This window comes from Camelus dromedarius, chromosome 16 (genome assembly GCF_036321535.1).
Source record: "Camelus dromedarius isolate mCamDro1 chromosome 16, mCamDro1.pat, whole genome shotgun sequence".
Lineage (NCBI taxonomy): Eukaryota > Metazoa > Chordata > Mammalia > Artiodactyla > Camelidae > Camelus > Camelus dromedarius.
In genome coordinates this window covers 33,851,637-33,875,812 of record NC_087451.1, presented here as the reverse complement: position 1 = coordinate 33,875,812, position 24,176 = coordinate 33,851,637, and the positions used below count along the sequence as shown (strand labels likewise).

The 24,176-nt window shown below is 47.4% G+C and overlaps 1 protein-coding gene across 15 annotated transcripts in view; it reads right to left on the bottom strand.

Moving 5' to 3' along the window:
- The window catches only part of SLC39A11 (solute carrier family 39 member 11), a 351,831-nt gene that overhangs the window by 189,741 nt on the left and 137,914 nt on the right, over positions 1 to 24,176 (bottom strand). For 14 of the 15 annotated variants that reach the window (XR_010384562.1, XR_010384564.1, XR_010384565.1 and 11 more), the window contains one exon: positions 4,652 to 4,796. Coding sequence is in view for 11 of the 15 variants with exons in the window: in XM_064495589.1 (XP_064351659.1) it covers positions 4,652 to 4,796 (145 nt within the window). In the remaining 4 variants the exon portion in view is untranslated. The remainder of the gene's footprint in view (positions 1 to 4,651; positions 4,797 to 24,176) is intronic. The other variant, XM_031468990.2, reaches the window with a different exon arrangement.

Here is a 24,176-nt window from a genome sequence, read left to right as displayed (position 1 = left end):
AAACAATAAAAATTTCCCCTAGGAGCTACCTCTGACTCCTGATCACATTTAAGTTTACTAAATTTGACTTGGAAATACTGGTGATGGAAGTCAAGGAAGACTTGGAAAATTAGAAGACATGGAAGAAGAAAAAAGTGATTGTCACAGGGGAGCCTTGATGCTGTTTTAAGTAAGTCTCTTTGCTTTCTGAGGATTTGACTATTCTGAGGAATTTCAGTGCCAGGAGATGTAGGAGTTGGGAGTTGAATACAGGTGGCTGGTCTTTACAGAGAACAGACAACTGTCCTCCGAGAAGGCATTTCGCCCCACACAGGCTGGCTGCCCACCCCCACCCCAGCCCCACACATGTGCTGAGAAATATAATCCTCCAAAGGTCAACCAGTGTGAAAACCCATTTGGGGGGTTCCTCACTCAGCTGGATAAACGGTCCCCAGTTAAAACACAAACACACGAGCAGGCGTAAAATGCTATCAATTACTGATACCTCCACATGCAAGAGTTTGTCACATCTTTTCCCAGAGGCGCCTGAGGGAGGGTGTTTGACAGGGAAAATGAGGGAGAGGAACGATTTCAAGGATGTGATGAGAAGAGAACAGGATGATACCTGGAGGAGCAAGGCGGGCGCCGGGAGAAGGGAGAAGGGCATCAAAGAACGCCTGGGCTCCACCACAGTTCTGAAGGGATGAGCCCTGGAGGGGCTCATTCAGGGGTCCGGCTCTTGGGATCCTTCAGTTAGAAAAGGCAAATTCTTTCGCCCAAGAACAGTTCTGTTTCTACACCCAGCAAGTCAGGAGTATAACCAATAAGGAATTCAAGATCTTAGACTAAGATACAAACAAATGTGTGTGGCTGGTGATGGTAGTGTATCCAAATTTAGAACCCACTTAACGCTAAGTCTGCATCGGTTTCTCATCTGCCTGGCTGTCCAGGCAGAATTACTGCTGCCAGGTGAGTTCTCCTAATATATAAGAATAAGACATTAAGGAAAAAATCTCTTTCTAATGAGATTTTTCTTATAGTTCATGCTTGCTTGACTTAAGTCCCCATTCACTTTTCCCCTAACATGCTTTGGAAAGGTTTATGGGTAATAAATAGGAGCTCACTTCTCAAATTAAATCCACCCTTCTCTTTACTGGAAAATAATGCCTACTTCTGTTCCTTCCACAGATACACAAAATTACAGACAATGCTCCATCTGCTGCGCTAACAGATCAATGAAAAAAACAAGACAAAACACTCTTGAAGAGATTCAACTTCCTCTCTCAGAACAAACAACATATTGAAATGGGGCAGTTAACAATTAGTAAAAGAAGGATTCACCTTTCACTACCCTTCTTGAGCCTAAAGAGAGTACTAGCAAAAATAAAAATAAAAATTAAGTCCCCTGGCAGCTGAATGGGGGAGGTTGAGTCAAAGAAACCTGAGTTCTAGGTAAACGCTGGGGTCACGGAGCCATCTGAAGCGTGATGGATGTTATGCATTCCAAATACACGTTAACTTTTTGCATAAAATGTCAAGAGGTTCGTAAACCCTCTGGGGCCCATGCATGGACTCCAGAGGTACAGAACTCCTGGCCTAATTTCTAGAATTTACTCCACAATAGAATAGCCCATAGAGATGTCTGGGTAAAAATGCTCTCTGCCGCATTCTTCATGAGACCAAAAGGTTGTAAACAACCTAACAGACCATCAAGAGGGGACTAATTAGGTAAGATCACGGCCAAGAATAAGAATGGGATGAATAGATGAGTGTCCCAGGAAACAAAAGACCAAACTGTGTTATTAAGCGAAAGACACAAGGTACGGAACGACGGCCAAGTCTGAGGCTATAAACAGAATACGTCTGGAAGGAAACCTGAGAAACTAGAAACAGTGTTTGTGTCTGAGATGCAGGGACCATCAGGGATCTGAAGGTGGAAGAAAAATTATTTTCACTTGTAATCCATGTTATTACTTTTTTTAAATTAAAAGAAAACTAGTTGGAAATAGAGAAATAGTTGAGGGTGATGGGGATTAAGAGAGAGAAAGAGAAAAACTATTTTAAAAGAACTGATCTAGCTAAGTCCCAAAATATCCCAGCCTTGAAAGCAGTTGATATTGTAAAACATTTGGCACCAAGACATAAATAGGAAAGCTCTCATAAATGCATAAATGCTTTTCCCGGCTTGAGCTGCAGCCGACGCTCAGTGCAGCAGAACCTTCTCTCCCCAAGTGTGGCGTTTCTGGCTTTTCCTCTTGTTGAACCAATTATGGGACATTATAACAGCAGCACCAATGTTATTTTTTACAGGCTGTTGTTATTCACTAAACACCCGTTAAACACGCCTCTGTGCTCCACATACAGCAAGCTGAAGGGCAACTCCAGATGGTACAAATAACATATTCAGACTCGATGTGCGCAAGGCCAGTCATCAAATAGCCATTATCAAGTTTTAGAGCCTTCAGCTGCCGGACACCCACAGGTGCGTCCAGGCGAGAAGACTAGCAACCTTTCTGGAGATGGCCGGGCTCTCTCAGCCTCGGCAAACCATCACTGCGCTCCCCGAAGGGCTGCATTTGCCTCTGTATCTGAACAGTTAGCAACAGCGACCAAGCGTTGCTTGGTAACCTGGTAACAGGCTGTGCCTAGGTGTTCCCGAGCAGAGGACCAGATTACATCACCCTCCCACACAGCCCCTGCTCACTGCTTCACCCTGGCTTGGCCAAGAAGATTCAGAAACCCTGAGAGACTCTCCTGCAGAGTCACCTCCCGGTGGCCCTATATTCCCGTGGCCCCACTGGAAAAGGTTCATCTCAGAGGGATCACCACTTGTTACCTTTTTTGATTGACAGGCACTGAAACTTTACCCTGTGACCTTGAAGATTTTTTTAAAATGGGACGGAATAAAATCTGGCCAACTTCGTCCTCAAGAAGGCTCAAAATCGGGATGGTAACATCTTCAGAGGGGACCCCAGGAGCTCCATGACAGTACAGCCAGGGGAATGGACAGAAAGCCTTCTGTCCCTGTGTTCCCAAGACTCGGCCTGAAAATGAGCTTTGCTGGAGGACGGTGGCCCATCCTAGTCACCAGACAGTACTTGACTCTCCAGTAAGAGAACAGCAGACAGTACCTGAGTGGTTCTGATTTGAGTATGAATGACATGGGCGATCAGAGGCAGGGGGTAGATTTTTCATGCTAACCCTCTATGACTGGACCTCGTTAGATGAATTTTTATTTCCTGATTATATCCCACAAAAGAAGAGGTGGGAGGCAGCGAGCATCAGTCCGAGTGGAGAAGGTGTTCACCTTCTCCATGAATAATTCATGCAGGACATCATCTGAACACAGATAATTGAGAATTGGCTGGGGCACCGTTGTTAACTTTGGTACATTTACTCTCTCGGGGTCTAGAGATCGCCTCAGCCTCCACAGGGTGAGAATATCAAATTAAAATGCCAGCACGGAAACGTGAAAGGGCCTTCTTCCTTCAGTCACTAGTGTGAAGACAGTGACTCGTGCCCAATCTGCTTCTCCTGGATTAACTTGAGAGAGAACTCCACGCAAGGGAGGAGGCAGCCGTTCTCAACATCCTTCCCCTGGTTTTAGTTCCTAAGTCTGAGGTCTGCAGGAGAAGTGAGGAGGGGGGAGAGACAAAGGTTTCACGATGCCTGGAGCTTGCCAGTTAAGCGTGGGATTTAAATAAATGCAAAGGAAAAGAAAGGCAGCCACTTCTCCTGGTGCAAATCGGCCCTTAAATTAGCCAACTGCCCAGGGTGAACTATGACTGAGCAAGGAGGGTGGAGCCTTACACCGAGAATGGAAACCAGCGTAATCCTCCCAATCTATCTCCCTCTCGGAGGGGGCATCCGCCCAGTCTGCACCTCCCCCTTCCCCAGGAGATTCAGGAATTGCTCCCCTATTCCTCTCAAGGGACACGCTCCCTCTAATTTAAGAGGGAAGGCATGACTTTGCCATCAGTGTTTCTAGGTTTTCTGGCTCCAAACTGCACCAGTGAGAGCAACACCCACAGTTTCCCAGGTGGCCCAAAAAGATGAAAGTCACATGAACAGAAAGGAACATCCAGGGTCGTCAGAGACAGGGAGACAGAGGGACTGGTGCCTGCACTCCAACCCAAGTCAGCCCAGCCCCATCAGAGGGCCCCTGTCCACCTGAACCAGTTGGAAAAGCAATCAAAAGGCGACGTTACATAAAAAACAAACTTAACGGTTACCAAAGGGAAAAGGGGGTGGGGATTGGGATTTGCAGATACAAACTGTTGTACACAAAATAGATAAAGAACAAGGTCCTACTGTACAGCACAGGGAACTGTATTCAATAGCTTGTAATAACCTAAAATGGAAAAGGCTATGAGAAAGAATATATGTATGTATAACTGAATCGCGATGCTGTACAACAGAAATTGACACCTCCTTGTCAATCAACTCTACTTCAATAAAATAAAGAAATAAATAAAAGGCACTGTTACCTCCTGTGCACCAAGCAGGTGGTTTAGAGAACATATGAGGAGGGAAAGCAGGGGGCTGGAACCAGCTCAGCCCTGCGCAGTGATTGGGGGGGGGGGGGTGCTTGGGAAGGACAGGACACCCTCCCACCACCAGGCCCAAGCCTGTCCTGTCTAACTCAGCCCAGGGTCTGCAGCAGGGAGCTTGCCTGAAGGAAGCCCAGCTCTACCTATCCGGATGGAAAGTTCACTCTCGGGGAAGAGCGGCCTGGGACCCTCGGCATCAGATTTCTTCTTCATCAACGCAGGGTCGAAGTTCAGTGCCAGGGCCGTCTGGGGGTCCTCGGCTGCACCCTGAAACGAGAAGCAGGGGCATCACTGTAACGCCTCTTCTGCCTTCCTTCCCCAGGCTCCTCCGGCTCCCAGCTGCCCAGGCAGCTGGCCAAGCTCTACCAAGAGCACCAGGGCTGGGCCGGTCCCCCAGGCCAGACCCAGCCAGCGGGCTGGGCTGAGTCCTGAGGAAGACGACAAGCCTTCTGGCTGCGGAACTTTTGAGGGTGACAAAAACAGGATCTGGGGTGTTGGTGTTGATCCTGGATATAGGGAAAAAAAACATGTACAGGAAAAGAGTGGCTCGAACATCAAAACCCCACTCCATGATCCATCGCCGCCCGGCAAACGGCAGGACAGACTCGGTACCCAAACTGCCAAAAGAAGTTTAAAGAGCAGGTCCGCTCAACGGCAGCCTCAGCACAGGGACCAAGGTCGGCATTTTTAGGAATTCACCATCTTCACGACTCTCATGAGATCAAAAGGGGAGGAGAACCCAACAAAAGCATCTCCAAGGAAGGCAAGCGGGAGTCATGGAGGACACTGCATATTTGGAATTAAGCCCAGATGGCCTTAGACCAACCACGTCACCCTTCTGCTTGGTCTGGAACCAGTTGTTCTGACTGTTTTTGCATTAACTACGCCAAGTCTTGATTTTGATGCCCACGTTCGTTTAACAAGTATTTGCTGACCACCAACTTTGTGGATACTTGTCGAACTAACAAAATTCTAGTTCTTACGCAGCCTACGTTCTAGCCAGAAGCAAACCAGCACGTCTGCCACGGGGCTGTGAGCTTCTCTTCCAGGGGCATCACCGGGACCCCTCTATCCCTAAGGGAAGGCGAGCACAATCATCTCAAAGGGCAAATAAACAGCAGAGCCTTTTTTTTTTTTTGAGAACCAGGCAAAAATAGTTCCGAACAAACAGAAGTTTCCATCTAACATGTGTGTCCCTCCAAGGGGAGAGGAGAAATCTTATTAATCCAATCACGGAAATGTATCCATGTCTAAGCAGATCCTGAAACTGTTTTCTTGGGTCAGTTCCTTTCCTAAAGGAATCTCACAAAAGTTATGCCCGGCTGTGTCTTCACACACACACACACACACACACACACACACACACACACACACCCCTCTTGTTTTCTCATCCTCTGTTGATCAGGAGTCTGAAAGAAAACCTAATGATTCTGGTACTTTATTTCATTATTTTTCTCCAACTAAATGTGAAAAATGAAAACATTAACCCTTCCTCTCCTGTCTTCGCATTGGTCCCATATATCGATATTGTCCTAATAATTTATTTACAGTGTCCTCTATGATGCACTTAAACAAGGGTCCCAACACCTCCTTTAGCCCTGGTTTAAAAGGGGAAGCGGGCAGGGTAGAGCTCAGTGGTAGAGTGAATGCCTAGCATGCATGAGGTCCTGGGTTCAATTCCCAGTACTTCCATTAAACAAATTAGTAAACCCAAGTACATCCCCCTTAAAAAATTTTTTTTCATGTTAAAAAAATTAAAACAAAATAATATAATTTAAAAAATAATAAAAGGGGAAACAAGCCTCGGGGCTCTGTTGGAGCCACCCTTGTGAAAGTTCTTAGGTCCCTCTATAGAACCCGAGGGGCAGCAGTGTCTCACCTGCTCCGTCACTGGGAGAGGCACAAAGGGAGGCAGGCTGTCACACTGTGTCAGTCAAGGTTGACACTACAGATGGACGGATGCTGGGGACATAAGGGACTTTGAGAAGGCCAGCCTCCCCCTCCCCCTGCCGAAACCCCCTCTAATCACCCCCGAGTGACAGCTGGTGTCTGGGCCGTGTGCTGTGGGCCACAGACCCGCAGCTCTCTGTTTGTATATAAGCTTTAATTATTTCTAATCCTACATCTCACGCTGACATCTAAGGAATCACTGCGGCAATAAAAGTCGTGTTTCACTATGAGAGGGCAACGCAGTCTGATGTTTCTTCCTTTGTCTTGCTCCCTTTTAGAATGTGATTGATGCATAACTGGCGGGTGGGGGAGGAGGATTGGGAAGGAAAACCACTTCATTACAACAAGGATGGGGCACCATTAATAAGCTCCAAGCTGCGTCTTTGACTGGAGCCCATTCAGTCAGGTGCAGCCTGGAGAGACCCCGATTTTCACTGAGAACGGTGGTTTTCAGTTGGGGTGATTTTGCCCCCAAGGGGACATTTGGCAGTGGGAATTTTTTTTCGTGGCGGTGGGGGAGAGGGGAGGGGCAGGAACCCAGTGGGTAGAGGCCAAGGATGCTGCTGAACATCCCACAACGTGCAGGACAACCCACACCACATAGAAGGACCCAGCCAAATGTCCACAGTGTTGAAGGTGAGAAACCCTGCTTTACAAAAATTCAGGATGATCAGGGCCCCAAAGCTCCCCATCTTATTGGACCTGCTGGGAACTCACAAGACCCTCTTCTTACTGTAAAGATAAGAATTTGGCTACTTTCTCCAGGAAGCCTTCCTGCCTTCGTGTATTTGGCAAATTTTTATTAACCATCAACTGTGTAGCAGAACCATTCTAGGTCCTGACAGTACAAAACAGCCAAGTCCCCTGTCCTCCTGGATCTTCCAGAGACGGAGCATAAACTAACAATATATAATGAAATAGAGTGCCAGGTCCGGAGAACACTGAGAAGAAAAAAAAAAATCACAGCCATAGTTAATGTACTAGAATTGTGACATGTACTGGCTTCGAGCACTGTGCCAGGCACTTTCCTGACATCTCAGGTGTCCTCATGTGCTCCAAAGCTGGAGCCCTCCTCCACACAGCACGCAGAGGGAGGGCGCTCAGAGAAGGTGGCATTTGAGCAAAGACCTGAAAGGCAGGGGAAGGAGCCACGCTGATTTCTGAAAATGGTGTTTCGTGCAACAAACTGGAAGGCAAACACACGCCACCCCTCCACCCCCACCATAGCCTTTGACCATTTTATCAATCTGTATTTTGCTGCTTGAATTGCTTTATTTCAGTGCTAGGGGTGGGAGTGTGCTAAGAAAATACTACCCCAGATTCACATAGAAGCTGCCTTTTTTTTAAATTAAAGTATAATTGATTTACAATGCTGTGTTAGTTTCTGGTGCACAGCATAGTGATTCAGTTAAAAAAAAAATATATATATATATATACACATATATATATATAATACATATTCTTTTTCAGATTCTTTTTCATTATAACTCATTACAAGATCTTGAATATAGTTCCCTATGCTGTACAGTAGGATCCTGTTGTTTATTTTATATATAGTAGTTTGTATCTGCTATCCCAAATTCCTAATTTATCCCCCCGCCTTTCCCCTTTGGTAACCATAGGTTTGTTTTCTGTCCGTGAATCTGCTTCTGTTTTGTAAATAAGTTCACTTGTTCTCATTCTTTCAGATTCTACATACAAGTGATATCATATGATATTTGTCTTTCTCTGACTTACTTCACTCAGTATGATTATCTCTAGGTCCATCCATGTTAACGCAAATGGCATTAAGAAACTGCCTTTTTTTAAAATAGCACCCAAAGTAATAAAATATCTGGGAATAAATCTAACCAAGGAGGTGAAAGAATTATACACAGAAAACTATAAACCATTGATGAAGGAAATTAAAGAAGACTTTAAAAAATGGAAAGATATTCCATGCTCTTGGATTGGAAGAATCAATATTGTTAAAATGGTCACACTGCCCAAGGCAATCTACAGATTTAATGCAATCCCTATCCAATTACCCAGGACATATTTCACAGAACTAGAACAAATCATAATAAAATTCATATGGAACCATCAAAGACCTAGAATTGCCAAAGCATTACTGAAGAGAAAGAAAGAGGCTGGAGGAATAACTCTCCCAGACTTCAGACAATACTATAGAGCTACAGTCATCAAGACAGCATGGTATTGGTACCAAAACAGACATATAGACCAATGGAACAGAATAGAGAGCCCAGAAATGAACCCACAAACTTTTGGTCAACTCATCTTTGACAAAGGAGGCAAGAATATACATTGGAATAAAGACAGTCTCTTCAGCAAATGGTGTTGGGAAAACTGGACAGCAGCATGTAAAACAATGAAGCTAGAACACTCCCTTACACCATATACAAAAATCAACTCAAAATGGATCAAAGACTTAAACATAAGACAAGATACAATAAACCTCCTAGAGGAAAACATAGGCAAAACATTATCTGACATACATTTAAAAATTTTTCTCCTAGAAGAAATAAAAACAAGAATAAACAAATGGGACCTAATGAAACTTACAAGCTTCTGCACAGCAAAGGAAACCAGAAATAAAACAAGAAGAAAACCTATGGAATGGGAGAAAATTTTTGCAAGTGAAACCGACAAAGGCTTGATCTCCAGAATATATAAGCAGCTCATACGACTCAATAAGAAAAAAATAAACAACCCAATCCAAAAATGGGCAGAAGACCTAAACAAGCAATTCTCCAAGAAAGACATACAAATGATCAAAAAGCACATGAAAAAATGCTCAATATCACTAATTATCAGAGAAATGCAAATCAAAACTACAATGAGGTATCACCTCACACCAGTCAGAATGGCCGTCATTCAAAAATCCACAAATGACAAATGCTGGAGAGGCTGTGGAGAAAGGGGAACCCTCCTACACTGCTGGTGGGAATGCAGTTTGGTGCAGCCACTATGGAAAACAGTGTGGAGATTCCTCAAAAGACTAGGAATAGACTTACCATATGACCCAGGAATCCCACTCCTGGGCTTGTATCCAGAAGGAAATCTACTTCAGGATGACACCTGCACCCCAATGTTCATAGCAGCACTATTTACAATAGTCAAGACATGGAAACAGCCTAAATGTCCATCAACAGGTGACTGGATAAAGATGTGGTATATTTATACAATGGAATACTACTCAGCCATAAAAACCGACAACATAATGCCATTTGCAGCAACATGGATGCTCCTGGAGAATGTCATTCTAAGTGAAGTAAGCCAGAAAGAGAAAGAAAAATACCATATGAGATCGCTCATATGTGGACTCTAAACAACAAAAACAAAAACAAACAAACAAACAAAAACAAAGCGTAAATAAAGGACAGAAATAGACTCACAGATAGAGAATACAGACTTGTGGTTACCAGGGGGGTGGAGGGTGGGAAGGGATAGACTGGGATTTCAAAATTGTAGAATAGACTACGCTGTATAGCACAGGGAAATATACACAAAATGTTATGATAACTCACAGAGAAAAAAATGTGACAATGAGTGTGTATATGTCCATGAATAACTGAAAAATTGTGCTGAACACGGGAATTTGACACAACATTGTAAAATGATTATAAATCAATAAAAAATGTTAAAAAAAAAAAAAGAAACTGCCTTTTTAAAAACTGGACAAAACCCCAGCAGATCCCACTGGTAGCCACCCCGTTCCTAGGCACTCGGTCTCACATTTAGGGTGAGGGCGGAGGCCAGCTGTGCAGCGTGGGAACTGGAGGGAGCACCCGCAGGGTGATGCCAGGGGCAGCTGCTATGCCCCATGCCAGGCAATGCTCTCTCTCCGTGTGTCCCTGAGCCCAGGCACCAGCTGGCCTCCCGGGGGCTCCTTTAAGACGTCCTTCTGGCTTCCCAACATCCCCCACCCTCCACCCTCAACCAGTGATGAGGAAAACAGAGAAACATATTCCTCTAAATTTCAGGGAACAGCCTGGCAGGAGAGGCCAGCCCTGCCTTGATGGCTTTATCATAATGTCTGTGACATCGGGGTTGGGGGTTTGCGGGGCCAAGGTGGCTCCCATCCTGCAGGACTGACGCCACCCCTAGCTCTCTGGAGCCCCATCTGCTCACCGAAAAGTGAGACAGCAGGTGGAGGGCGCTCTGCATTGTTTTCTTAACCAGAGCCTTAAATAAACACAGCCTTGGCCTCTGCAGGAGCACCCAAGACCGGGAGGGTAGGGGGTAAATTCCTTCTCAACATCCTCCCCTTTCTTTCATTTCTAAGGCTTTCTTCTTTTTCATCTCTGCAAAGCTTTTCCACCCACACTGCCTCACTCAATCTTTGCAGCCATGCGAGGACGGCGAGGTGAGAGTGCCCGTCCAGGGCAAACATCGGACTGCTGCGAGCTGCGCCTGACCCTCCACCGCGGCCCTGGGAGCGGGCTCAGCAGCCCATCAGCCGGCGAGTGAGTCACTCATCCCCTGGTAGTTTCCACTGGGCTCTTGGGACTTTGGACAGTCCAGGCTTGCTGGGTCACCTTCCTGCTCTCAAATGTCAACGTCCCCAAATGCAGGCTCCTTCCCAAGCCCCAAGTCTCCCTTTCCTTCTGTACCTCCCCTTCCTCCAGGGCTTCCTCTGCCCTCCTCCCCGCTCCTCGCCCGACCCTCCAAGTCCAGCTCGGTGCAGAGAACAGGGAGGGGGGCCGCTGGGAGGCTCCAGGTGACACCCACGCAGGACCATGGTACTTGAGATCACAGTCCGCTCGAGACTATTATTGTTGCTGTTGTTATTGTTATTAATGGTTGGGGCAAATCCCTGGTGCAGAATAAACAGGGCAACTTCCACCCACTCTGGAAAGGCTATGCCAAGAGGCAGGAGCTGGAGGTGACCCGCACTTTCCAGAAGGAAAAGACAGTGGAGAGATGCGGAAAGGGGGAGGGAATAAAATGAGGGGGGAAGAGGGGGAGGAAGAGAGAAAAGTAGCCCCCCAATATGCTTTACATGGAAACAATAACAACAAAAAAGCTTCAAAAAATAACATGTATCTCTCCTTCCAGAAATGAAATCCAGGTGCCGTTCGTCACAGTCGGCTGTCCCCCGCACCAGGGAGACAGCCGCTGGTTGCTGATGCTTCTCAAGCCCCAAAGCAATGAGTCACAAAAGGACTCACAGCATAGAGCGTAACCAGCAGGATGCAGGCGTCTCTAGATGAAGTCCGCGATGACAACGAAATCCCCCGACGCGAGGCACACGTGGACAAAGGCCAAGAGGCACCGAAGCCCCGTGGGACCTGCAGCCCCCAAAACTCAGGGCAGCCAGCTCGATGCGTCTGCCTCGAGTCCCAGCAGCAATCTTCCATGTGTTCACCTGCCTCTGGTCCTTTTCCCACTGGGATGTGTCATCGCTGTTAACAACTGTCAGGGGAGGCAAAGCAGACCAGCCTCTGGTCCTCACCACCATACTTGTGGCAAGCCTGACCTTCTCGAAACCCACACACACCCCATATCATGTCACACCGGGCTGGGGCAGCTCGGGGATGACTCTTCACCTCCGCCGCCCCATGGAGTGCAGTCTCTTTAATTGCAGCTTGTCAGCGGGTCAGAGCTCCCTAATGAAGAGCAAAGGGAAAGGTCGGAGGACTAATTGGTGACCCCTGCCAGCCACCGCCGGAGCCAGCGGGCTTTGGACCCCATTGGTGAAGCCGTACCCCCTGGAGCTCTGTGTGGGCTCTCTCCTCTCCCCCGCACCAGCCGCTGCCTCTGTCATCCCCACTTAACCCAGACACACAGGGCGAAGCTAAATAATTGATGCTGTTTTTATTACTAAGAAATTGCAATAATAATGACACTCGTAACACAATCTTAAATTATTCCACATAATGGAAAAAAAATTAAATGTCGCCCCGGATCACCAGCTGGAATATGGATGATGCTTACATAATAGATGACCTTCCCTCCCTGGGTGGCCAGCACCAGCCTGCTGCCCGGTGGGGTGGTGAGCAGCCGGCCTCAAAGCCAACAGGGACACGGAGTGGCATGGACACCGAGGCAGAGGGGACAAGTCTACCTCGGACTCTAGCAGTCAGATCGTTGCCATATTCCCTGCCTTCTTTGCCTCCATGTTCAGGGATCCTGGGTCAGAAGCCCTGAAGGCAAGGAGAATGACAGTTCAAAGTCTTTAGTCCCTACTGGTCTGGGAAGCAAGGTTCCCCTTGCCTGAGTGCACTAGGACTGTACTCCAACTCAGCCTCCATCCCTCCTCCCTACAGCAACGGCACGACATCCAGCCAATGGCCAACGCGGCAGGTTTTCAAGCTTCTCAGTGTTCCACCCTTGATGCTTTTAAAATCCTGGCTGTAGAAGCTTGAACTCCCTCCTCCAGGAAGCCTTCCTGGATAAACCCAGCCTAGTCTGGATTAAATATGCCTCCCTCTCTGTGCTCCCCTGACATCCCTCACATGTTTTTGCCATCACATTTACCAAACTGCACAGTCACTTTGAGTTTCCTCGGCCATCTCAAAACTGTGAGATTCTTAAAGCAGGAGCTGTGTCTTCTGACTCTAATGTCAGCGCCCAGCATGGTGTCCAGTGATCAATAATTCAATTAATTTACCAGAATGAACGGTACTACAAAATCTCCAAAAGGAGAGAGGAAATGTTGTATAATGTAGAAGACAAAGACCGGGAGAGCCACAAAATGTTTATTTAGGCTTTGAGAGAGAAGGAAAAAGGCATTAGGGCAGAGAGGGAAAGAAAAAGCTTAACAGTGTTCAAGACTTTCTAGGTAATGGCTAAAAGCATGGCTTTCCACCCACTCTCAGCTTCTATCCCCTTGTTGATTGTCTGAGATACTCAGCACCCGCCCTGAGACCACGTGCGGATGGGCGGCTATCTACCCTATGACTCTCCACCCACGGGCTCCATCTCTTCTCCCTTTCCTGGCAGAAATACTCAGAGCTGGGTAGCCCAGCTCACTCCCCTGAAGGTCTTTCCACCTTGAAGCCCAGCAGCCACCCACAAGGCCACGTCTTCCAGATTCCTCCCCATCTCCTCCATGACCTTAGCCTAAAGCTTACCACATGCAAAGTTAATTACAGAATTCTAGCTATATTTACGCTATGTAAGTATGCTATTGCTCTAACTATCTTTTTAGGGATAAAACTTTCTCCTATTTCTGATGCCAAATTACTGTTCATAATCAAGCCTATTTAATCATATAAAACAGATTTTAAAGCACGACACAGCTCTGCAAAGATACAGCTCTCCGAGATTCTACAAAGATATCCCTCCGATGGCTCTTCCACGTAAGTGGCTCTATGCTGAGTTCCAAAGAGCTAGGTCTCCCACCAGCACAGCTAACAGAGAGATGGGACTTGGCAGTGTTTTCCAAACCATTATGTTTTTTCTTATAATTCAAAATGTAACTTTTCCTTAAAACAAGACTATAAATCTAAATAAATGCAAATACCTAAGTACAATGAGGTATTTTCTTTCTAATCCTCAATAATTATCCTGGACTTCATCCTAGATATCATTAAAATACACCTATCAAATCCATGCTGAGAAGCCTCTTCTGGCTTCTCCACGGTTTGAGAGCTACCCATCCCCACCACCACCACCACCACCACCACCCTGCCCCAGCTGGTCTTTCCAGGCCACTTTTTATGACCTATACTATCCTTTTGAGGACATCAGATCCCTCCAGAAATCTGCTGAAAGACAAGATTTCACTTCCCTGAAGAAAAATGCATGTGTATCAGACACTTATTGTTGGCAACAAAACACCCCGAAACTTGGTGGCTGAGAACATCAATCAGTTATTATTACTCATAAGTCTACAGCCAACTGGGCACTGCCACTGATCTGCCCAGACTCGGTCACTATTGCCTGGACTCGCTTGTGCATCGGTCTGTTCACGGCTCCCCCAGGAGTTGGATGGTCTGGGACGGCACATGCACTGGCAGCCAGCAGGCTGTCGGCCAGGAAGGAGTTGGCTGACTCCTGGCCGGGAAACCTAGATTCTTCTCCACGTGGCATGTCATCCTCCAGCAAGCTAGACTGGACTCATTTATACAATAAACTTGGGTTTCAGAAGGAGCAAGAGAAGGAAACATTCAATGTCAAGTGTTCCTCAAGCGTCTGCTCACATCATTTGCTACTGCAGCAGGTCCATGGCCGTCCAGATGGAAGGGATGGATAAACCAACTGTACCTCTTGTTGGAAGGATCCAGTGTCATGTTGTCATAGTATGGATGACAACAGGGGAAGAATTTGTGGCCATTTTTGCAAACTGACACAGCACACAGGCAGAGACATATGCCATACCATGCAGCCATCTAGATGCATGGATTAAACTCATAAACTCAGCCTCGTTTGCACTAAAACAGTGCTTCTCCAATAGGGGCCTTGGGACACATTCTCAGAGTTCTGAAAGTTTTATATAAAACTTTTTAACTTTGTATTTTCCTTTAAACTCTAAAGAAAAATAATAACACCAACCATCCGAATCACCAGGGTGACCTCTCGATAACCGAATCCTACCGCCGGATTTCAGTGCCTCTGTTTGCATTTGTGTCTACGATCGAGTTGGTACCACTTTCATGGTTGACGGCTTATGGTTGAGGACAGGCTCAACGGACAGATGTTACGAGTGAGCCAAGCTCAAGCCAAACTTCTTCATGGAGCCCTGGACAGATGGGGGAGGTTTCCAAGTGGTTCCAGAACAGCAGGGGAAGAACTGACTCCACCCCGCCGCATTCCTGGGACAGAATGCTTCTCTGGAGAAGCAAAGATGAACTTTGATCATGGCAGTCAGTACCACGGGCTCTTAGAAATGGAAACGGTGGTTTATTTTTAGCAAAACATTATCTGCCACGTCAAGGAAACGTTGTCGGTTTTGATTTGATAGATTTTGCTGTTCGAATGTGAACTGACATGTTTTGGTTTCAGGACTGTTGAGAGAGCCAAGAGCGCCAGAACTGACACGGGCCTAACTTTACACTTGTGCGCATTTCTGCGTATAAATGTGTCTATGACGGCACAGTAAAAATAGCCGGAATCAACACTGGGAATGTATGAGTTTTATTTCCTTTAAGATGCACACCTATGTTGAGTCAAACAGGAAAAACACTAGCTTGCAGTGCAAAACGACAGATTTCCATCCTGTGTGTTTCCCTGCGTATCAACTGTCATTCAAAATACAGCAATGTCTTCACGTGGCTAATGCTTAACGGTCCACAGTGACCTAATGATGGTTTTTCGATGCTCAAAATAGTGGAAACTGTTGAAGTCATTACCCTCCGTGCCTCCCATAGCCAAAGCAACATACTGACAGCGACACCATACACATCCCTGTGTGTGGACAAAGACATCTCCATTATTAATGACCCCTTTTGTCCTGAGCTACCCTTTCCCAGAGTTCCCTGTTCCTCGAGATGCTCTGAAAGAAAAAGGACAGGAAGTCTGAGAATGTCCTTACAGAATTAGATAAGGATGCTGAGAGATCCCACGGCAAAGAAACGGTTTTGTTTAAACCTCCCTTCCTCATACCAATTTAGCCACATACAGAACTTGTTAATATTCAGCAGATGCAGCTCTAAGGAACGGTGCTCAGAGCAATTCTCTTCCATCCCTGATGCTCAGAACATTCAGCAGAATATTTCTCCTTATACTGGAACATGATTGTATTTTACCCAGGAAAAAAAATAAAAATAAAAAAGGGTGGGTGAAGTATCTTGGCCTCAATCATCCCTTTCACAAATAAAGATCTCTTTATCTTCCTTAGAGATGAGTCAGGAGACTTTGCTGTGTGTCTGTCTCTCCCCTTGTACTCACACCAGCGAGAGATTATGGAAACCAAGAAGGCAGTTCCTTTTCTTACCCCTGTAAGTAATACTGATGATGATAATAATAATAACTTTTTTTTAAAAAAACAGCCTATGATCAGGGCTAGAAAAGAAATCTTTATCACAGCACTGCTGAGGAGAAAAAAACTAACGTCTGGTTCATCACCGATATCTGTAGCTTTGACAACCACAAAATCATAAAATGATTTTCCTTGACTCTAGGAAGAAGAGAGAGAGAAAGAGAGAGCAAGAGAGTCATCTGTAAGACAGTCACAACCCACAGAGTGAACTGATTACTCAAGAGGCCTCTTCCCTTAAAACTCTGGTGAGGAATCCGAGTACTAAAACAGTGAAACACCAGATCCAAGGTGAGCTGCGGCAGAGCAGCTGGGTCGGGTTGGAAAGAAGCATCCTTGGCATTGACCCCAATGTCACAGAAAACAACTCTGCACAAACCTTCTTGTCCATCCCACGCTCAGCTTCTAACGTGCCTTCTCTTGTGTTACTGTCCTGGATCCTCAATATCTTCTTGGGATGTGGATGAACAGGTAGCATCACGACCCCTATTACAGGCTGAACTCTTCCTCCCCCCTCTAAAATTCGTATGTTGAAATGCCAAATCCCATGTCCCTGAGAATGGGGTTCTACCTGTAGATAGGTAATTAAATTAAAATGAAGTCATTATGCTAAAAATAGACTTACCATATGATCCAGCAATCCCACTCCTGGGCATATACCCATAAGGAACTTTAATTCAAAAAGATACATGCACCCCTATGTTTATAGCAGCACTAATTATAATAGCCAAGACATGGAAACAACCTAAATGGCCATGGGCAGATGGCTGGATAAAGAAGTTGTGGTATATTTATACAATGGAATATTACTCAGCCATAAAAAAATAAAATAAAATAATGCCATTTACAGCAGCATGGATGGACCTGGAGATTATCATTCTAAGTGAAGTAAGGCAGGAAGACAAAGAAAAATATCGTATGTTATCACTTATATGTGGACCCCCCCCAAAAAAAAAGACAAATGAATTTATTTACAAAACAGACTAACAGACATAGGAAACAAACTTATGGTTACCAGTGAGGAAAGAGGGTGGGAAGGGATAAATTGGGAGTTCGAGATTTGCAGATTCTAACCACTATATATTAAGTAGATAAACAAGGTCCTACTGAAGATGAAGAGCACAGGGAATTGTATTCAGTATCCTGCAGTAACCTATAATAAAAAGAATATGAAAACAAATATATGTATGTATACGTAGGAATGAACTGTTATGCTGTACACCAGAAACTGACACAACATTGTAAACCGAGTATACTTTTAAGAAATGAAGTCATTACAATGGGATCTGATCTAACATGACTGGTGTTCTTATAAGAAGAGGCAATTCGGACACACACAGGCATGGAGAGAAGATGATGTCAAGACACGGGACAAGACGGCCAACTGCAAGCCAAGAAGGGGGACCAGAATAGACCCTTCCCTCCCCCATCTTAGAAGGAACCAACCCTGTCGCCACCTTGATCTCGGGCTTCCAGCTTCCAGAACTGGGATGTGAGAAGCGCCTGCTGTTTAAGCCACCCAGCCTGCAGGACGTCGTTAAGGCAGCCCAAGCAGACGACTGTTCCCTCCCAGTTCACATTCGCAGGAACTAAGTCATAACAGCTAAGGACCTAACATCACACTACTGATCAGAGGCACAAGCAAGATCTGCACCCAGAACTTCTGACTCCAAATCTCACTGCTCCTCCTACCACCATGCTGTGATCAACCACAAATGCACTAAGACCACGGGAGCTTCAAGAAGGAACCCCACCGATATCAACCCAAGGGGTGCGGGTGGTGGGGGAAGTGCACACACACTAGGTGCAGATTCGTGAGTTGTGCGCTACCATCCTCAGTGGAGAGGGCGGTCTGGGTGTGGTGTTCACACAGAGGGTGAGCGGTGCTCCTGTCTGTCAGGTCCTGGCAGAATCTCAGCGATATGGAACCAAGAACTCAAATTCTCTTTGTGGTGGCCCATGAAAACTCACTTCATGGGTGCAGATGGATGGAAACTAAAGCAGGATTCTATGCGGTAAGGACCCAACTGAAAACCAGGTCTCCAAGAGAAAAATGGGGCTATGTGACTACTGTTGTTAAAGATGACCTAAAGCGAAAAGGAGGACAGCTGGTCATCAAAAGGAACAGGGATGCTCTCAGGACCATGCTGGGGGCCCCCACACCATCAGACACCCAGAGGAAGAAGCACCCACTCCAACAGACCAGAGGGGAAAGATCAGCACCCAACAGAGATGTCAGGACAGCTTCCATGTCTGTCTCCCAAACCACTTCAGGCAAAGCACGACTTTGCCCACAGTCCACTGGGGAGAGGCCTGGGAGGACAGGGGAGCGGAGGGCAGGACGTTGACGGGGCCCTGGGGTGTGGGGAGGACTTTACAGCACCATCCCTGCCCCGCACCCTCACGGTCAATGCCTCCATCCATTCCTCATCCTTGGCCCCTGCTCAGAGCCAGCAGCCCCCTCAACAGCATCGCATCCCCACGGGGCCTTGACCACCAGGATCCAAAACCTCAAACCCTTTCTGGAAATAGTCTTTCTGACTCCAGATAATTGCTGCCTCCCAGGCTGAGACACACAGCTTCCTAAATGGAACTGTTGACCATGGTACGCGGCCCAAATGAAGCCGGCTGGAAAAGATGGAATTGGGGGCTGGTGAGTGACTCTAAGGAGGGCAGGAAGGGGAGGGGGAGACTCTAGAAGAAGGTGTAAATCCCTGTGCATTTTTATGCTAAAGAGCCTGTAAATGACAGACAAACCACTTCAAAAGCAAAGCTGCAGCTCTGAAGAACACGCTTGATTTTTTTTTTTAAATGGGGCTTTATCCACAGCATCACTCTGCTCAGAGCAGAATTAAATATTAAGCTTATCTGGGCTTGATAAGGGCTTGGCAGCTGAGAAGGCACTGAAGCAGCTTGCTTCTAAGGAATGTATTTTTCTGCTTCCTGCCCCGGGTGAGGGAGCCAGCATCTTCCCCTCTTCTTTCTTTTCCAAGCCTCAGTTCTAGAGCAGACAACCAAGCTGAGACACACAGCCAGCCTGTATGAGGTCTCTGGTGCTGTGCAACAAGTCACCCCAAATTTAGTGCTGAAAGCAACATTCACTTATCTCTCAGCCTCCACGATTCGAGATCCAGACTGAGTCCTTTGCTCACCAGGATGAAATCAGGATCACGGCCGGCCAGGGCTGCCATCTCACGTGAGGCTCTTGTCCAAGTGCGCTGGTTGTTGGGAAGAGCCCCTCGCACCTAGACGCCAACCTCAGGTCCTTGCCACACAGACCCCAATGTAGGTAATTCACAGCATGGCTGTTGGCTTCTTCAAGGCCAGCAGGAGATGCTGTCTCCCTTCATATCCCTCTGACCTCAAGCAGGGCCCAGTCCCTTTTTTAAGGGATTGATTGATTAGGTCAGGCCCACCCAGGATCACCTCCCTACTGATGAACCCCAAATTAACCGACAGATAATCTGAGCAGTAACCCAGTGGGAGGGAAATCCCATCGAGGGGAGGGGATCTTATGATGTGCACGCCAGAGGGTACAACTCTTAGGGGCTATCTCAGAATTCCACTGATCACAATCCCTGTAGTACAAAAAGAACTCTTTTTAACATCTCTAACACCCTGAGATTTCTAAGGTCTGAATTTTCCCTTAGATGACTAAATTGGAAGCCATACATTATGGACAAGACGTAATGTTCTACCAATTCTCTGCAGCACAAACTCTCCATCAAAGCCCCAACCTCACAGGACAAATCCAGTGTCTTCCGTCTCATCAATAAACCGTGGCAAGGTGGCTGCATGTTCCGGAAGTTCTGCCAGGCAGAGGCTTCAGCTCAGCCATCACAGGGCAGAGACAGATCTGCAGTGGACACAGGTTCAACTCATCCACTAGGCATAGAAAGTGTGGTGCCTGGTACCCACTTTTAGGGGCCCCTGAAAAGATTTTAATTTCTTTTAAAATAAGAAGAAAAAGTGGATAATAATGAACATATAATAATGACTATGGATTATAACACCTGGACTATATTCCTCTTTATACCAACATAGCTGTAACATAATTTTTCATCCTTTTTTTTTTTTTGGTGGAGGAAGGGGCCCACAGAGACAAAAGCTCCTGCGGCCCCTGAAATTCCAAAGTGGGCCTGGCAGCGGTGTCCTTCAAGGCACATGTCAGTTTTCCTTGCATTGCTCCAGGGTGATTCCAGAGGGCACCTGAGTCTGTCTCAGAAAGAGGACTCAGACAAGCCCGGGGTCCTAGAGCGTGGACGTTTGGGCTAAGTGCATTAACAGTGCTAAGCGACAAATCAGGATAGTTTCTGGGCCAGCGCAGGACAGAGCTGATATGCTAATTAGTCAGATGGGAACAAATTAGCCTGAAGTTAAAAACATAGGATTAATAGGGCCACGTTTGGTCCCTGGATGAGCTCCGTCGTTTTGCTGGAGCCCATGGTGGTGCTGGACTCCTAATACCCGTCAACCACCTCACGGCTGGGAGCAGAAGGCCTCCAGGGGATGTGAGGCAATTTACATCCTTCTCAAATGCCAGGAAATGGGCATAAGACTCTTTGTGATCAACAATGTCCATAGGATCATCGTCTTATTTGAAAAAGAAACAGCAAGGAGAGCTGGTCCCTCAGTGTTCAGAGGTGGGACTTAGTGGGCTCCTTGGGCACTAGGATGCAAGGGGGGTAAGAAACACCAACAGGAGCTGGAGGAAAGAAAGGATGGGACAATGCCGAGATGGATAAAAGCATGAGGGAGAAGGAGGGGTTTAGTGAATGAGGAGGGAAAATCAGATGGGGGACAAGAGAAAGAAGCAAAGAGAGGCAGGGGTGTCCTGTTCCCCCCACCCCCACCCCCACCGAAGACCTGCGACACTGGAACAGAAAGGAAGCTCTGTTATTAACATGTTTCAACTCCTGTTCCGTGAAACAAGGGGATTCAGACTGGATAGTCCCCCAAGGCCTCTTCTACACGCAACTATCTGTAAACCTACAGATTTCCAGTTCCAGACAAAGACATCAACTCTCAACAGCTTGGAAGGGAGAACCCCACCAACCACTCCTCCTCGTAACTTTCCAAGCCATTTATATGGCGCACCTGGAGGAAAAAGCCCCAGCTGCAAGGTGGGACTTCATCCCCGATGGATCAGGGTGAGAAGCCCATCAGGGGACGAGACTGGCAGAGGACAGACACCCCAGACCTGCAAGGGCATCCATCTGAGTGGGTGGCACCTCTCAGAGCAGAGGGAAGCAGGGCCACCATTTCTCAGGTGGAGTCCTCGTGGGAATAGCACATGCAGTGGGTTCCCAAGAGGGAGAACGCTCAGCTCTTCCGAGAATGGATCCCACAACACCAGCCTCGACGTGGGGCCTGACCAGAGAAAAATGTGCCTCCCGGCCCCCGCCTCCCACTGCACAAGCCAGCCCAGACCCTTTCAAGCCAGGGCGTTCCTCCCATGAGGATTATCTGTAGAAAACAACTCCCTCCGCACCACACAGGGAAGCAGGGAAGCTGAGGAAGTATCCGCACACGAATGGCGTGAACGTTCTGACGGGGAGAGTATATTCAGAAATCCATGGACCTGCTGCAGTGCGACACTATACCTCTTTACCATAGAGAAAGCACCCGCCGAGATGAACACATACCATCAAGCGTGCGTGCGTGCGCGTGCGTGTGCGTGTGTTGTTTGGAAAACCCAGGAACATACAATGGCAGAAGTCCTGAAACTGGCCTCCACGTCAGAGTGCCCCCCTGGGAAGGAAACCAAAGGACTGATGTGTCCACTGGGGGAGGCGGCCTAATTTAGGAGAGAAAAATCACAAGCACCCCTTCTCAAACTAGAGAAAGAATCCACCATGGAAAGCTCAGCCAGAGGAAAGAGCCTTCTGCAAAAAAACACAAAAGCATCAGAAGCGAATGGTCCTGAGAGCCTTTCTCCATCACGCAGCCGCAGCTGGAACAACATATGAGGCATACGCACTCTTACACCTTCGGAATGGGTGCAGAAGGCCAGCGAATCAGCCTCGGATTAACAGGAGAGCTGGCTGGAGAGACAGTCATTGCCAGGATACGATGGATCAATGAGAGGGGTTAATATCCAGGGTTAACTGCATCCCGGTCCTGGGACCACACATCTAAGGAGAGCGCTTTCCTCGGCCTGCTGGGTTCTTTTCCACCTGCAATTGTTTGTTGCTGTTGCCTCCACGTGGGCAACTAAGAGCATTCAGACCCCCTCTTTCCCACCTTCCTCCTTCTCCTGGAGGCCTCATTCCTCATCTAACCTGCAACGTCCTCCTGTGTGTCTGCAGGGGAATGAGGAGAAAAGATTAATGTGTTCCCCGGGGAAACCGGAAAGCGGTACCAGGATTTGGGAGTAGGAGCAAATGCCTATCTGGAAAATTAGCTGTTGCCCAAGAAACCCCATGAGCTCCAGCGGTAAGCAGGAAGGGAAGGCATCTTTATTGAATTTAGAAGGGTGCTCCTCTGAAGGTAAACACTGAGAGCCCGAGGCTCAGTGCAGGAAACAGCTTGGACCAATCATTGCAAACTGACTGATGGTTTTTGTCTCTTTTTACCCCCATTTCTAAGACGAGGACAATCGTGTGGAGAGAAGTAGGTGGGAGTCTTAAGGGCCCCAGGCTGCACATTAAGGTCACATGGGAGGAAATGACAAACGCGCTGTCAGATCCCCTAGCCACCTGGATGGCAGCCCACCTGCCTCCACCCAGAGCCTGGCCTGTGGGAGCAGGTAGGTGGGTGGAGCCAAGGGCCGCATGACACCCACAGAGGACCCGACTTCTACCCACACCTGCCTGTGCTTTTGGTTCCAGGCAGCTGGCAGTCAGCTCCAGGACCTCCCACCACGCGCATGGAGAAAGGCCCGAGGACAGAGGCGTGGAGTTTACCCATACTGAGTGAGAAAAGTGCAGCGTGAGAGAGCATTGATCCAAGTCTCAGCCTCGGAATATTCTACACACACGCTAAGGATGCAGCCCTGGCCTCACAAAGAGTTACCTAAAGGGGAAAAAAAGCCCTTTATTTTTTTGGCTGACTTCCCAAGCTAGGGTTGTTCTGGCCCGTCACCATCCCCTTCCGGAGTCTGTTGGCTGGGGCTCCCCCATCAGAAATGCACAGCTCACCCATCAGCATCACGGTGGGAAGCCAGGGCCGCAGAGGAGGAGGCTGCAGCATCCTGGGTTCCTTGAGCACAGGTTGCTCTTCCCAAGTCTGGGACACATTCCCCCCACTTGCAGAGCTGTCCTCAGGGAGCGTGACTGCAGACAAGTCCCACAGCAGACTCAACTAGAGCCCAAACACCAGGGCCCCAGCCTATAGGAAGGATGGGAGAACTGGCTGAGTCCTGGAGGGGGAGAGTAGGAAGAAAACAGCCAAACTCAGGGGGGATCCTGAATTGGGAAAGGGGGGCAGGGTGGGAGGAAGAGAAGATGCAGTGCATTTTTACTGCACCACTGCTGGGGACAAAGCACAGGGCATCTCCACAGCCCAGAGCACCAGCCAGGGAGCCCTGAGACATAACACACCTCTCTCTCTTCCTTGTCCTCGTCCTCCTCTTCGCTCTCTCATACACACACATACACACACACACATACATGCACTTCTGTATTTCCTATGGGTATTTTCAAGACATATGTGTATAAATACACAGAAAACAGTCTGGAAAGAGACACACCAAACTCACCTCCCCGGTTACACTGAGAACAGACGGTGATCAAAGAACCACAGACAATGGTCTTCTCTTTAATATTTTAAGAAAA